This window comes from Dipteris shenzhenensis, chromosome 9 (genome assembly GCF_047967505.1).
Source record: "Dipteris shenzhenensis isolate YYH24624 ecotype China chromosome 9, Dip_SZ_1.0, whole genome shotgun sequence".
NCBI classification, from domain to species: domain Eukaryota; kingdom Viridiplantae; phylum Streptophyta; class Polypodiopsida; order Gleicheniales; family Dipteridaceae; genus Dipteris; species Dipteris shenzhenensis.
The window spans coordinates 36,849,242-36,866,386 of record NC_141604.1 but is presented as its reverse complement, the minus strand read 5'-3'; the positions used below and the strand labels follow the sequence as shown (position 1 = coordinate 36,866,386).

At 43.4% G+C, this 17,145-nt stretch overlaps 1 protein-coding gene across 1 annotated transcript; it reads left to right on the top strand.

Annotated features, from left to right (window-relative positions):
* Positions 1–6,580: 6,580 nt before the first annotated feature.
* On the top strand, positions 6,581–8,374 carry LOC147898585 (pentatricopeptide repeat-containing protein At1g08070, chloroplastic-like). The gene is made up of 4 exons (XM_087379195.1): positions 6,581–6,682; positions 6,924–7,068; positions 7,242–7,324; positions 7,448–8,374. The coding sequence occupies exons 1-4, from the start codon at positions 6,581–6,583 to the stop codon at positions 8,372–8,374; spliced, it is 1,257 nt and encodes a 418-aa protein (XP_087235321.1).
* The last annotated feature ends 8,771 nt before the right edge of the window (positions 8,375–17,145 follow it).

The following is a 17,145-nucleotide window of genomic DNA, read 5'->3' as shown; positions in this document are numbered from 1 at the left end:
AGTGTTTGATGGACATGATAGTTTGCACAAGGCTTTAAGTGAATAAGATTAAGGCATCTAGAAACTTTCATACCTATCGGACAAAGGCACATGCGATAGGAGCACGCTAGTGCATATATTTTTATACTCAAGTATGAGATGCGATGGAAAACAAGAAAATATGCATACCTAGCCATCCAAATGGTTTTTGATGGGCATGATACTTTGCAATAGACTTCAAGTGAATAAGATAAATTCATGTGCAAAGTATCGTAACCATTCGACAAAGGCACATGCAATAGGATCACGCTGATGCATACTTTTTTATACTCAAGTATGATACACGGTGGAAAACAAGAAAATATGTGCTCCCAATAATGCAAACGGTGTCCGATGGGTGTGACACTTTCCACAAGACGTAAATTGAATAAGATTAAGGTGTGTGCAAAGTATCGTACCCATCAAACAAAGGCACATATGATGGGAGAATGCAAATGTGTATTTTTTGATATTCATCTATGAGACGCGGTGAAAAATGAGAGAGAGAGAGAGAGAGAGAGAGAGAGAGAGAGAGGAGTGCACATGATATAGCTACATGTACACTATGTTATATGGAACATAAACATGAATATATACATGAGGACCCCTTAGGGTTAGGGTTAGCGTTTGCTCCTAATGCCCTCAAGGTATGGTGTAATTCAAACCATCCTCAACACTCCCTCTTAAATTGCACTCGGTAAATAGAGGGTACATGTACAAGATCTTTTTGTGGATTTTGTTTGGTGCATATGTTAGCATCAAAAGTTGGGAAAGAAAACCTACAAGAATCAGAGTAGTATGTGCATATGTGATCATAGTGGCTACATAGCAGAAGCATGTACAATGAGTACAACCGAGAAGATAGATCGAAGGGATGAGGAAGGACATTTAAAAAATAAGAAGTCCACCTGGATCAAAGACTGGTCGATTGAAAGATGACAGCGTACATGATTGGGTGCATGGCTGCGTGCTGAACATGTCATATGTTATCATGGATGCTCTGAAAAAGAGGCATCTAGATACGAAGCTAGTTGGTGTAGCTATGAAGATGTAATCCGGTAGGTTGTGACATACAAGAGTGTCACCAACCCAAAAGAGCTGGTAGCAATATGTGAGGTATGCTACAATAGAAGTATAATCTTTGTTAAATGATGCAAGGTCAAGGAAGATCGCATAGTCGGTGTGGACAAAGTGATTTAGGAGTTGCATAAAAGCTGGCGCCGAAGATGCAAGTATGAAACTTTGCTCTACTGAAGAAGAGGGCCATAAAAGTGACAAGGTATGGCAACTTGTGAAACATGTATGGTCAACTGTCATGAGCTGAAGGTCATCTAATAAGTACATGGCTAAACGTCCATCGACAAGGGATGTAGCATTTGTCAAAGGCTCGTCAAGAAGGAGCTGATAGTATAAAGGCCTAGAATCCTAAAATATAACTAAAAATGCATAAGATGTCCCTAAGGCATATGAGGTGCCGAATGCTAATGTAGGGACTGATCTGAAGTCTTGAATCCAACCACTAATCTACATCAAGTATGGACTGTATATGATAGCCATAAGTGCATGCTGAAACATTGACGTTTCCTAGGTTGCACTATGGTTGAACCTAATGATATCCATTGCACTAGGGCATGACCGCATTGATGCATAAAATGTCCCTGTGCTAAGGATTAATCTATTGATATGAGATGATGGTGATAAATGGATCCAAGAGTGGTGCAATCATCAATGCAGCATGACTGAGATGATGCTAATATGTCCTAAATACTGGTCAGTTGATCATCATGGTTGAGGTAATGAAGGCTTTTGCCTTCATTGGGGTTTGAAGGGTTTAGGGGGACTTTAAGGGTTAGAGGGAGGTTCAGGGTTTAGAGGAGATGCAGAAGCAAGGTATGGTTGCTCACTTACCTACAGTAGTAGAAATCAAAAAACTGTGTGAAGCTTGCATGATGGGCAAGCAACAGAAAAAGGCATTCCCACAAGAAAGCAAGAATAGAGCAAATGCTCCTCTAGAGTTGGTGCATGTTGACTTGTGCGGTAAGATGCCTACACAGGCCTTGGGGGGATCTTCCTATTTTTTATTGATTGTCAACGACTATAGTAGAAAGATGTGGGTGTACTTTCTTTGTGAAAAGGCTCAAGGTTTTGGTAAATTGAAAGAATGGCTATAGCTTGTTGAAAATGAAACAGGGAGAAAAGTGAAGAAAATCAGATCGGATGGTGGTGGTGAGTTTGTTTCTATAGAGTTTGGAGATTTTTGTAAGAGCAAAGGGATCAAGCGACAAATGACGACACCACATACGCCTCAGTAAAATTCGGTTATTGAATGCCGAATGCGGACCATTGTGGAGATGGGGAGGTGTATGTTCAAAGGTGTTGGACTACCAAACCAATTTTGGGTTGAGGCTGTCAATACTGCGGTTTACATCCATAATCACATCTATACAAAGACACTCAAAGGTAAGAAGCCATCTGTCTCCCACTGCAGAACGTTTGGGTATGAATGCTATGCGCATGTACCAGACAAAGAGAGAAACAAGCTACAACCAAAAAGCACCAAATGCATCTTCTTAGGCTATTGTGATGAGAAGAAAGCCTATAAGTTGTGTGACCGAGAGGCAAAGAAGATCATAGTGAGCCGCGATGTGGTGTTCAGGGAGCAGCCACATGCAGTGGAGGCAGAGAAGAGCTCCTCCACTTTATCATCAAGCGAAGAGGTAATTCACTATGGACCTGTCCCAAGAGCTATAAAGGAGGAGGAAATATCAGATGATGAAGGTATAAGTCACCAACCTGTTGTTACACCACCGGAAAAGACATTGCCTAGTGTTCCTTCTTCTTCTTTTTTTCAAAAATAAGGGTTTATTTAAAAAAGTAAAATATATACAATTGCTTTAGAGAACTTTTAACAAACATGACAGATCAGAACAAGATCTTCACTACAGTCCTGCAAAACACACAACTCGGCTGATCACAAGACTTCATCTTTTGGCGTAATTAATAGCGGATTAGAGAGACGGCCACAATAGGAGCAGGAAAAACAGGAACCGGAAGAAGAGCAGAGAGGTTGCGCAGATATTCCATAAAATCTTCTGTCGACAGTGTCTCCTGACGGACTTTGTATGAGACATTGGACGGGTGAGCACGTGAGACCGGTCTCTTGAAGGGGCAGGCGTAAGGAGGGGTAACCACTTGAGTGACCACAAGAGTAATATGTTGGTGGGCAGTAACAGGGCTCACAGAAGAAACCCCTAGCGAGGATGGTCTCCCAGTTGAATTCTATCAAATGTTTTTTTTTTTGGGGGCAAAAAAGTAGGGTGTATTTATTACTTTATATCATGTCATACATCGAAAATATAGTAGCAGAACTGTCTGTTGTGTGGCTAAAAGAGCCCTTACATCCTAAAGAACAACAAAAGTATAAACTTCTAAAGAAGTCAAGAGTGACATTTCAAGGATGAAATGAAAAGCTGGAGGTATCTTCCTTGAAATCTGAGGCAGCAAGAGCAGAGGTGTCTGAAGAATGTCCTTGGGCAATAGTAGTGTCAGTAGAATGTCCATGAGCAGCAGAAAGGTTGTAGAGAGGGTCAATAGACATAGATGACAGCTGGGTGAGATCAGTAGGGATAGGAGTAATCTGAGCAGAAGGGACAAAACCATGGATCTGATTGGTGACTCCTGCAGAGGCATCTTGAGGTTGTTTGGATGGGTCCACAGCTACAGAAGGGGAATTGATGGAGAGGTACCCAAAAGTAGAGGTAGAGTGGATGGGACCAGCAATAGCAAAAGTAAAGGGAGCTTTGCTTGAAGAGGCATGAGTGTAAGAAAACAATACAACATCTGTGCTCAACAGATAATAGGATCTCGTATGCAAGAGAGAAAAGCAGATAGTATGGAGAATCAAAAATTTGATTACTGTAAAACTGATACAATAGATGGCGCTGCCTCCCAGCCGTGCGCTCCTATGTGAGAAGCTTCGATGGCGTGCTGGAAACAATAGAGGACGGAGGCTGGATGCTAAGGAATCAGGGTTGTTGCAGCCAATGATGATGATGGGCTTCACGGGCTTGCTCTTATATAGCCACCAGTCGTAGTCGGTTAGACCCAATTGGGAGACCGACCCAGTCGGCCCAAAACGGCCAACTGGAGGTCGGTCCCAAAATAGGCCACCGACTACACGTTAAAACCGTGGTGCAGAATAGAGCAACTACCCTATGGTTACCATTCAGCCCAGAGCCATCCGGGATCATCTGGGGCTCCAAACGGGCCCCGCAACTCGAGAGTGTGGGCTGCCTCGAGAAATGCTCCGTCTACCCTCAGTGCGATCAGTCATGGGATGCCTTCCCACACTTGCATGTAGCCTAGTTGGCAGTTAGCCAACTCTATCTGAAGCCGTCCAGCCATCAGGCCACACATGGCCCCCATTTGGTGTCTAAACCACGACCTACCGGATAACCGAGCTACTCAAATGCCTTCTCCTCATATGGGGGGCTTACAAGTAGAGTTAGCTAGTTCCCGCGTAGTTACACGAGAGTGGAGCATTGATATCTAACAATGGCTTCAAGGTAGGCCTAGAACATGCAAACGAGATGAACCAGGACATCTATTTTTTTAGAAATTAACTTTGACAAAGCTTACGACAGAATGGAATGGGACTTTGTAATGTCATCTCTCCAAGACATGGTTAGATATTCTCCTTTGCCAGAGGCTAGAGCTAAGGTGGAGGTAAATGGGACAATCTCCCCCTCATTTTCACTTAAAAGATCCATTAGGAAGGGGTGCCTTAGCCCCACTCCTTTTTGCCATAGCGGCCGATGCACTAGGGCTTATTAAGGATGAAGAAGACAATGGGAACATCAGAGGGATTCAAGTCAGTAATGGGATGCAAATAGTTTGCCACCAATAATTTCGCTGATGACACTAACCTTTGGATGTAAAGAGGGAGAGGTTTTTCGGCTTTAGCTATTCAAACAAGGCTAGGTGGGATTAGGTCATGGACAGGTTAAGAGACAAAATCAATAGGTGGCAAGGCCTTCGTCCTCAATCACTACATCTACCCTTTTATAGTGTGCTAGTTCCTGTCAAAGAAGCATCTCTTCTGTACACTGCCCAAATTTGAAGGGGGGCTAGGAGTGGTGGATATTGAAAAATCCTCAAGAGCCCGAATCAGTGTGGCTCTGAATCTGGAGAAAGTCAAACTAGACAAATGTAGTGTTTTTTGTTATTTACAGCTGGAACCCGCTAAGAGTGTTCCTTCTAAGAAAACAATGCTAATAATTTGAGGAAAAGATGGGCATATTGTTCAATCCACTAAAACTACCAAAATTTTTTTTGCGATAATTCAACTCCTAATTGAGCACATCATGCAGTCTCTTGGTAAAATGATGTAAAATGTCACTTAGTGTATACATGTGTGTGTGCGCGCCTTGTGTGTGCTCTCACATACACGCACGCATGCACGCATGTACGCACACACACATGCACGCACACACATGCACGTGCACACACACACACGCAGGCATGTACCAGAGAGAGAGAGAGAGAGAGAGAGAGAGAGAGAGAGAGAGAGAGAGAGAGAGAGAGAGCATAGCGACGCATGTTAAAAACAAAGAGGAAAAACTCACAAACCCACACTCCCATGGTCACTTCGAGGGGCAATACCACTCGGAAGTGGGCACAGGTTCCATAGCAGGTGGTCAAACTCACGTACAGTAACAACCACCAGGTTGGGACACCAAGCCAAGCATATCGGGCTATGTTAACTCTGTTGTAGGGTATTAGACCAAGTGGCAAAGCTCTATGGGTGAGTTTGGGCCGGCTCTGCATTCACTCGTACATAAAATTCCCCAGTCGGCCAAGATCTGATAGCAGCTGCAAGAGCTTGACAAATTAGGAATGGGAATCTCCCCTCCCAATGACTAAGTAGCCCACAATTAGTGTTTTCGTTCATTTTTACCTTGAATTACTCTCCCGGAGGCCTTACACGTGGGGGAATTGGGCCAGAGAGAGTCAGTCCTTCCTCGAAGGAAAGTGCCCAGCCAATGGCTCACTGCATCCTGAGGGTGGCGATGCAACTATGGAATGCTGCGCAGATGCACCTTTATAAAGAGTTGTGGCGGCAGAGTGTTTTTGTTAAATGGATGCTTGCCATTGGCCGAGCACCATTCTTATACTTGAATACCCCCCAAAAAAAAACACTCTGCCTCCAGGTGAAAGAAATGAATGGCCTCTCCAAAATGTAAAACAAAGGAGGTAGGGAATTGAAAGAGAGACGGAATGACAATAAAAATGAGGGGCCCTAAGCTCAGTGCCAAACTACTCTCAAAGCCATAAGTGGAATTAACTCCCACGCCAATCAAAGCATGACAGCTATTTTAGAAGCAAATTAATCCTAAAAATTGTGAATTTCTGCTTTACAACGATCGGTAATTGCCCTCGCAACTCTATATAGAGGTGCAGCATTCTGTAGTACACCGCAAACTTTTCAGAATGACGCCCTCAGCTATTGCACCTTCATATTCACCTGACGTGAGGATCTTTGTTGCGACCATGGATTGGAGCCATGGTCTCCCGGTTTCTGGTCCTCAAACCCGTGGTGGTTATCTTCAATTCAGTCAAGTGGCGCAAAGTTCTCCAGGTGGCGCTTCTTCAAGTGCGTCACGAGGTTTGAGTTCAGGATTGCTACTTTGTCACGGCTGGAGAGAGCTCCTGCTCCTTTTTAACATTAATTTTGGTCTTCAGCATTACGACCCTGGCTTTCATTGTGCAAATTTGGAGTCAGGGCAACCTACATTGCCGCACAGCAGAAAAAACCTTGACAAGATGTTTTGCATCCCTAAAGGTTTAAACGTTTTGAGATCATGCTCTTAATCGTGGGTAATAGACACGTTTGAGGCTTCCACTAGGAGAAGCCGCATCGTGTTGGCATGCAAAACAAGAACAAGCGTGATGAAACTCTGGAAATCCCTACGTTAGTCGGATCAGCTTTACGACTGGAATGCGAGTGGATGCCGAACAACCGCAAGAGGGCAGTAATTGCAGGATGCCAAGGTTAGAGGAGTGGATGGCTGATCTACCTTCTGTTGAGAATTTTGTCTCCATCTTGAAGAAGTGCAGGAAAATGAGAAATCTGGCCTATGCCAAACGTGTGCATAATTACATTTGCAATAATGGGCTGGAAGCTCATAGAATTCTTGGGAATCACATTGTGCCAATGTTTGTAGAATGTGGAAGTGTGTCTGATGCTTTGCAGGTTTTCAATAGGTCTGTTATTCGGAATGCATTCATGGACTTCTATCATCTTAGGGTATGTCCACTGTGGGCAAACCCAGCATGCTCTAAACCTGTACCAGGAAATGCAAGAGGATAGGGTACATAGGCTTGTGCTAGACTGAAAGATTTGGAAAGAGGACACAACATTCATGCTCAGATCTTACAAAAGGGTTTTGAAAGAGATTTTTTTCTTGGCAATGCCTTGGTCGACATGTATGCCAAATGTGGCTCAGTTACAGAGGCATGGGAAGTCTTTTACAAGTTATCAGTTCGAGATGTTGTCTCATGGAACACACTGATAGCACGATATGCTGAGCTTGGCCCTAAAGAGGAAGTACTGAAATGTTTTGAACAGATGCAACTCGAGGGCATTTCTCCTGATGCTGTCACATTATCGAATGCAATGATAAAAGGATGCGGCATGAACGATGAGGGTAACATGCTTGTGCACTGTCTTGATGAGATGCAAGAACAGGGTGTGAAGCCAAATGCTATTACATTCAGGTGCCTTCTTGCTGCATGCAGCCAAACCGACTTAGTGTTCAAGGGGCAGGAATATTTCAAAATGATGAGAGAACAACATGGCATTGCACCAACAATTGATCACTACACTTGCATGGTTGATCTCCTTGCACGATCAGGACATTTGAACGAGGCAGAGAGATTTCTTGAAACTATGCAGTGTTCTCCTTCTGAAGGAACATGGATAGCTTTACTTACTGCCTGCAAAGCTCATGGGGAAGCACAGATAGGACTGAGATGCTTTCAACAGCTTGTCCAGATGGATGAACAATCAGCTGCTTCACATGTGATGATGGCAAACATATTTGCCAGTGCTGGCAGGTGGGATGATGCATGTAGAACAGAGGAGCTGAGGCAATATGCAATAGCCAAAAAAAAGCCTGGAGGTGCTTTGATAGAGGTGAACAAGAAGGTGCATCAGTTTGTCGTAGGTGACAACCAAAGTTACGAGATTTCAGCAATGCTAGAAAGCTTGAGTATGCGCATGGAGGGGCATGTGCCAAGTCTAGATCTGGTCTTGAGAGGGTCCAGCCCTTATGAGAAAGCCAGCTGTACTACATGAGCATGCAAACCTGAATCCACATAGTAGATGTTACTGAGACAATGCAAGTACAAGAGATATGAGCATGGTTCGCTTCTGCCCTAGAATCCCTCACGCTAGTTTGTTGGTGCGACTTGCTGTGTGGGGAAGTGTGAGAGTGGGCTGGTTAGGGAAAGAATTTGCTGTGTGTTCTCGAGGATGAGATTCCTACCCTAGAGAACTAGTTAGGCTGCAATTGAGAAGTTGGAGGGAAGAGAGGGCGTTCATAAGCCAAAGAGCAGCTTGTCTATTAAATTTGGGCATCAGGAACAAGGGCGATGAGATTGGGGTAGGCGCTTGGATTTGGAAGGAGTCTATGGCGGAATTTAGCGAGTTTTGGCTGATTTTAGCTGGCTGGAGAAAAGCAAAAGTGGGAAACGAGTGCTCGAGATTATTTCTGCATCCATTTTCAAATGATAGTAGGTGTTCTTATGGGAATGTGTCGTTTGTAGTGAATGGCTAATTATGAAATGTTAAAATTTTCAAATTGTATATGTCACCGGTCATGTGAGGATAAAAAAACACGCATCGGGGGTGTCACATTTGAATGTGTGTGGCTGATGGGGACGACACTTTGCATAGGTCTTAATATCACCCAATTCAAGGCTTGTACAAAGTATCATGGCCATTGGATCCCATTTGCATGGTGGGGGAGGCATTTTTCCTTGCTTTTCACCACCCATCATGTGTGAGGGTCAGAAAGTACGCGTCAGGGTGCCTCATTCAAGCATGTGTCTCATTACTTAATAAGTCCCTCATCCTAATATCATGTAGTTTTCCCCCTCGGCATCTTGATTTATTGTCACAGTCAAAAGTCATAGCAATGCAACCTGAAACTTCTCTTGGCGGGGATTGGTTTTGAACCATGACCACACGATAGGGTGGGGGGTTTAGAAGAGTGGGGGAGGGTTTAGGAGAGAGGGAAGTAGGGGGGGAGGCAGGGGGTGAGGGTTAGAGAGAGAAGAGGGGGATGGGTTTAGGAGAGAGGTAAGTAGGGGTGGAGGGGGGAGGGGGTGTGCGGTGTGTGGGCGGGGGAGGGGCGCGGGTTAGAGAGAGGTAACTGGGGGAGGGGTTTAGGAGAAAGGTAAGTAGGGGTGGGAGGGGACGGGGGGTTCAGGGGAGAGAGGTAAGATAGGGAGAGGGGCTCCTAGAGATGGGGGAGAGGGGAAGCGGAGAGGTACCGGGGGGGGGGGGAGAAAGGTAATGTGGAGGGACAGAGGAGGGGAGAGAGAGAGGTAAGATGGGGAAGGTGGGGGGAGGGTTTGGGACAGAGGTAAGTTGGGAGGGAGGGAGAGGTAAGAGTGGGAGGGGAGGGGAGGGTTTAGGAGAGAGATAAAAGGTTGGAAGAGAGAGAGAGAGATAAGGTGGGGAAGGGGGGGGGGGGGGGCTAGAGGTAAGGGGCGAGGTGAAGGAGAAGGGGGGGGGGGGGATTGGTCACGTCTACTAGGGAGGAGACAAGTAAGAGGGGAAGGGGGGTTTAAAAGAGAGGTAAGGTTGGGTTAAGTGGGGTTAAGGAGAGAGGTTAAGTGGGGGTATAGGAGAGGTAAGATGGGGTAGGAGAGAGGAACAGTGGGAGGAGGGGCGGTAGGGGGAGTAAGGGCAAGGAGATAGGTAAGAGAGAGAGCAAGGGAGGAGGGTTTAGAAGAGGTAAGGTTCGGGGGGGAGGGGGGGGTCCTAAAGGTAGGGGGAGAGAGGTAGAGGTTGGGGTTGGGGGGAGGACAGAGGTAATGTGGGAGGGGGGGGGGGGGGGGGCATGGCTATTGCCACGGAGGAAAGATGTAAGAGGGGGAGGGGGACAAGGAGAGAGGTAAGTGAAAAAAGAGAGAGGTAAGAGGGGAGAGGAGGGTAGGGTGTATGAGAGAGATGACTGAGGGTGGGGAGGGGGGTAGGAGAGAGATGAGGTGGGAGGGAAGGGAAGGCGGGGTTAGGAGAGACAAGGTGGGTCGGAGGGAGGGGAGAGGGGAGAAGGGGGATATAATAGAAGTTGTATGTGAGGCACCATGGTAGTTCCCTTTGAGACCAAAGCCCATAAAAACGCACTCCAAGTCAACCCTAACGTTGACTTGTGTAGGTAAATCCTAACCTTGACTGTGTAGGTCAATCTTAATGTTGAATTTACAATATTGAGTTTCTAACATGAAGGGGAGGATTGAAAGAGGGGAGAGGGAAGGAAAATAAACCTATTCATTAAGTATCAATTAATTAATTGATTTTATTTTTACATTCTTAAAAAAAAGAAAATAGATATTTTGATTGATAACTCTACAAGCATGAAGTGACAGAAGCAAGGATGGAGGTCAGCCCGAGGAGATAAAAACAAATAACAAATTCAAAATCATTGTGTCTCAAAATCAACTTTTCATTTGGGAAGGACTTTTGGGCAAAGTCCAAATAGGGAAAAATAGTCTGCAAGTGTCTGCAAGTGCGTAAGGTTCTTGTAAATGATAGAGGTACCTAGTAAAGAAGAGCACTTGGATCGTGGTACCATGTACGTTTGTTGTAGGTTTTAGTTAGTTGTTCCCTCATTGTTTCATTATTCTATGCATTATGTCATAAAAATTAGCCTTTTCTTTTGATTCAAAGTTTGGATTTGATTATGGTATCCTGGTGATGAGAACATGAGATGCTTTAGCTGAATTGTTGTAAACTTCAGTTGTTTTATGCTTTGTGTGCTATTGTTCCATTCATAGTGGTGGCATGTGTATCAACATTAGGGTGTGTAGTTTGCCAAATTGATTATTGATGTTGGCTTTGCTAGTGTTGCACTTGGAAGCTTTTATCTAGGACATATTGCGGGATTGGTGTCTTCTTTTGTTTTTTTAACGTCTTGCACATGGCATAGTATGACGTTAGTTTAGCAGTGATAAGTTTTCCATGGAGATTGGATGGGAAATACATATGTTGATTGTAGATGGACGCATGATACAGTAGAATCATCTAGTAGGTTTGGCCATAGAGTGGGCAGTTTTAGAATGAAAGCATGGTCTCTTGGTGGATTTGTTGATGAATTGGCATGGTCTAGATGAATGCTATGTACTGATAGGAAAAGAATGGTCTTTCGAATTTCAGATCTAGGTTGTTGCATTTATTTGGTGTTTATGGCACACTATCATAATTTCAAGTAAGCCTTTTGTGATTGTGTCGATAACTAGGCCACAAGTTGTATACATTATAGGTAATGAACATGATAGTTTGCAGGGATTATCTTTGGAATTACTCTGCTTCGGGGCCTGTTTGCAGTTGGAGAAAGCTTTTGCTCTCAGAACATCCTTAGAGGATATACATGATTGGGTTAGGTCCATGCCTGTATAATGGATTCCTCATGGCCAGATTGTGCGGTAACTCAAGGCCTCGCTTGGGCTTGGGGTGCCTTTGAAGCAACGTTTCGTCTAGTTTAGGGATCGGATTAGAGCTAAGTTAAGATGCTTGCATCGGTTGCCATTAGTATTGAATGCAAGAGTTTTCATTATCAAACTTGTCTTGTCTGCTACCACAACCTATCTAGCCTTGGTGTGGAATTTTTTGCACAACCAGTGGTAAGAAATGGAAAGAGGAGAATGGGCGATGTAGAATGCATTATTTGCCATGGGTTGCTCTCAAAGACTCTAAACAATAGGGGGGTCTAGGTATTCTGGACGTGGCTCTTGCTTAGCATATGGCTTCCCCATCTGTTTAAGAACACAAATCCTTGGATTGAAGTTTTTTGGAAAACGGGCAAAGAACCAAGGTGGGTTCTTGGAAGGGCCTTTCTCCTTTTATCTGATTTTCTAGCACGGATTAGAGGGCCAGATTTAATAAATGGATTAGTTTTGGCTTGGAAGATTGTGATAGACAAATGCTCTTAGAAAGGTTGGGGAGGCCTAAAAGGAGATGCTGGTCTGAGTGAATGCATATGGTGAAGCAAAGCTTATGCTCAATGGAATGTCTTCAGTGCATTTGACTATGCAGGTTGCTTGTAGTATTTTTAGAAAGGGGCTTCTTCATTGGTCTCAGATTTGGGATCCCAGAAGAGGCAGTTAGTTTGCTTTGGTCAATATTCGCTATAATTTTTTGGTCACAGTATGGGAGACTGCCTTTATGCATACCTTGCTTTTCAGAACCCTGAGAGTTGGCCTATCAATTGTGTGGAGACAAAGGGGATGTGTGTGATGCAGTGGTATTTGGGGAAAACGTAATTGATAAAGGTTGTTGCCAAATCTGTTTATTGATGCTTGTTGGAAGATCATTTGCCTGTCATGGAGATAGGAAGTGGGGGCTCCGCCAAATCTCCTGGATGGTGGTGAAGAAGGTTTAAGGAGACCTCTTATATAGGTAAATACAATTTCATTCTCTAGAAGTTAACTAATCAATGGCCACATCGGTTAGATTTAACTTGCTAAGAAACCCGTGTGTCTGTTATGTGGGAATGCCTTGGAATTGGCTCTATGCTTGATGTGGCAATGCCCTATATCAAGAGGGTTCTGGTTCAAAATTGAGGTCGCCATTAGGGGTGCTAGTTTGATGTCAAAATTTTACATAGGAAACAATTGAAAATTGACTTTGCTTGGTGATGCCTCCGGCTACCCCTTGACGCTGAAGGCATGTAGGCCCTTCATTAGAGGTGTAGTTTGTTGTTCGATTTGGGATGTCAGAAACCGACTGGTGTTCCGTGACAGGTTGAATTTGGGCTTCAGAGAGGGCATGATCCTTGGGACTATCAAGTCTTCCTTGACTGACCTATCCAAGAAAGTGGGGTTCTACAATTGCTTGGAAAGCCAGTGCTTGACTGATCTGGCCTCTTGTTTGGGTTAATGCTCTGCATGATGTCCTTCTTAATCCATGAGTGTAGGCCTAGGACTTTGCCCATATAGTTGGCCAACTTTTGTATGGGCTTTTTTTTGGGGTTGCCCCCCCTTTTCGCTTAATATAATACGACTTAAATTTTTTTTTTGAATTCTAATATTAATATTTTCACGATTCTTAGAAGCATATTCAACATAGCTACATGGGCAAAACCAACTAACATTTGCTTTACTATTTTTCCAAAACAAAAAACTAAGTGGTAAATTCATACCCAAACCTTCCAAAAGTAGTCTAAACTAATCGGTTTTTACAAGTTAAAATATATATAGTTTTCTATTTTTAAAATTGAATTGTACAAAATTTTGTAGTGAAATACACACTAGGAGAAAAAGGAAAGCCAATTTATGGCCATTGTAGGGGGTTTCAACTACATTTATAAAGGTAGGTTTCTTTTTCCTTTCTCACTCCCACACATACGGTGATGGATGAGGCGAGCAAAAGTCGAATCAAACGCAGGCAGCGAGCTGAGAGGATAAATGCCCAAACTGGCTAAGCTACCGGTCCGAAGAGAGGAGGCTCGATCATGAGGACCTTGGCAATCAACATCTCCACCACTCTCCCCATGGTAGGCCTCATGGAAGCATCCTCTAGTGTACACCAAACAGCCAAGCTCACGCACCTCTCGGCTTCCTGCATATGTTGGTGCTCCTGCTCCATCTCTCCCTTCAAACTTGCATCCACCACCTGCATCACCCAGGGTCTTCAGAAACTCTGAATCTTCATCCAGTTCCCCTAATCCGAGGGCATCCATTGCTTGTGCCTTAGGGCATGCATATCGGAGTAAATTCAGAAATACAGGGAGCAAGCAGGGGCCAATGACGATCAAGAAAAGATAAAGGGCGTGGGGATGGGCATTCTTATGGAGTCTCTTCGAAGAGAAGACCAGGAGGGCTACGTCTACGGTTAAGCAGACGCTCAAGCAGACAATACAACAAACGGAGAACTCGAGGAGATGAAATTGTGGACTTTGCGAGGAGGCCTGTCTTGTTCTCTGTCCTCCGCCTCATAATACTATCATTTCCATCGCCTTCCACTGGATGATGCTCAGCTTTTCGAGAAGGTTATACTCCTGGCATTGGGTAAGAGAGCGCTTTAGACCTTGGACTCTCCAGTCTCAAGCAGGCGCCCATGCAGTCTTCGCTAGTCGAGGTCGAAAGTTCCGTAACAAACAAGAAGAGGTTGACTTATAGGGAAGGCCTCTAACACATTTAAATCCGAATCATTCCCTTAACTAGTCTTTAGGCAGGTAGCATTGTGGAATGAAATGAATATTGTGGAATGAAATGAAATAGTTCCTTCTCCTTGAGCCACGTGTCAAGTGTCAACCTTAATTCTAATTTTATTAATGGCAAGAAAGTGCCTATCTGACATCAAACCGTTTGGTTTCTGTAGGCAAGAAAACTGCTTATCTCACGTCGAATTGTTTAGTCTCCATCTCACACCAAACTATTTCGTCTCCATACTTGTGTTAGAGGTCTTCGTTGGATGCTTTTCCTCTTGCCTTTGCATCATCTCCTTCGTGTACAACCTTCGAATTCTTCTACTCTTTTTCCTACTCAGGTTTCTTCTAGTGTCATCTGTAACAAGGGCCCCCTTGGGTCATCCTCTCTATTGCTGCTGTTGAGGGATCTTGGGGTTAGCGTGGTTTGGCTGGTTCCAAAGATGTGGATGTGATCACGTTTTCTTGTATGGAGCTTAGATTTTACACGCTTTTCCAAGGAAACGAGGAACGGGAATGCTTTGATCGGTATGTATTTTTGAAAATAAGGGATGCGTCAATTTTACGAGCAAAAACCTATGAGCAGGTTTATACGAGCGTGTGTTTCAAGAGATTTTAAAAATAGTATTTCTTTAGGAAACATGGTTTTTACACTTTTATTTTCATTAGAACTAGATCCCTTTATCATAAAATTATACAGACTAGTCACTCATTCATTTTTACATAACATAAATCTTCTTATTCATAGACATCCCTTTGTACCGTTGTTATTACCTTCAAAAAGTATTGAAAAATAATTCATTTAAGAAACGTCCCTCATAATCACTCTCAATATAATAATATTATACATAAATAATTACTTATTAAACATATCATATGGCAATATCTTTCAAGAGTTTTTATAGTATTAATAACAAGATATTTATGGACATGTTTCTACAGAAATTTAAATTACTATAAATAAGTATTAACTTGGGCTCATATATCACTCTCATAAAATACATGTAATATTGAATACTATATATGCAAGGTTTTCCTAGATATAACCTTATAGATGTGCTCAAATGGGGTTTTCCGATCAATTTGAGTGGCTGAATGACTATATTTGGACATTGGATGTGAAAGTTATGTCACTTTTAAAAGTGCTGTCCAAGGTAGTTTCGCCAGCGAAACTACCTTGAAAGACCTTGTTCAAAGGGGTTTCGCTGGCGAAACTACCTTGATGGCTTGCTTCAATGAGTTTTCTTTGGAGAAACCCTTTCATGAAGATAGGTTGAGAGAGGTTTTTCAATGTCACCCCCTATTAAGTAAAAAGTTGTAAGAAGGATCATAAGGGAATTTTTATAGAGAAGTCTACTCTACATGTGGGTTTCTTCAAAAGCCATCCCATTATGTTCTCACCATTCCCAAAGATTCACATAAATATTCGTGTATAAAATAGGCATGCTCGGAAAATGCTCGTCCCCGAAAATAAGCATGCGTGCTGAAATGAGAGGAATCTATGGATTTGGTCTTAAGCTTCTTGCTGAGCTTGAAATTGCATGTGATGCTTTGATCCGTATGAAAACTTTGGCAATGAGCGTGTTGTTCTGAGAGGAAGCTATAGATTTGATTTGAAGCTTCTATCGCTAGTTCTGTTCTGCGACCTTTGAGCTTGAAATTGCATGCGATGCTTTGATCCGTATGAAAACTTTGGCAATGAGCGTGTTGTTCTGAGAGGAAGCTATGGATTTGATTTGAAGCTTCTATCACTAGTTATGTTCTGCGAGCTTTGATATGCGTTCATCTATCTGAGCATATTGTTTCTTTGAACAAGTATGCATTTGATGACCTTCTTTGTCCGTGCAGATGTCTATCGCAATCTGTGTGGTAGCAACAGTAATACATTCTTCAATACTGCAGTCCTCATGACTTAATTAGGAATTTCCCCAACACCAGAGGCAACTTCGTCGGGTTTGTTAAGGGTCTTATTGGCCTCAGCAGTGCGATCTTCCAGCACCATTGAAGTTTTCGTGTGCGTGTTGAAATGAGAGGAAGCTATGGATTTGATCTTAAAATTCTTGCCAAGCTTGAAGCTGTGTGCAATGCTTTGATCCGTATGAAAACTTTGGCAACGGGCGTGCTGTTCTGTATCGCAATATGCATTAGTAGTAATATTAATACATTCTTCAATACTGTAGTCCTCATGACTTGAATTAGGAATTTTCCCAACACCAAAGGCAACATCGTCAAGTTTGTTAAGGGTTTTACTGGCCTCAGCAGAGCGATCTTCCAGCAGTATGGAAGTTTTCATTGGAAATAGATTTTCTTATCAGATCTTGTAATGAGCACTTGTGACCTTGTTCTGCTTTCATTAGATTATGTGTCAATGTTTCCCCTCTTCGATTTCTTCTCATCTACTCTCATTCTTGTTCCATTGGAATTACTTCCATTGGGATTGGTGGTGACTTTGATATGTGTCGATTTTTCAGATCGTAATGTCTCCGACAATGAATGCTCTCCACACATGCCCTGGATGCTGCGCAGGTCTGTAGACCTCCTTGCTGCCTTCTGTCCTGGAATAGACATCCTTGTTTTGCTGCCTTTGTAGCTCCCAACATCTTGTGGATGCTCTAGTCTACTTGCAGACCTCTGACATGAACCTGACAGATTTGCATTGATGTCTTTCTTTGTCCCAAGGTACTTTTGTAAA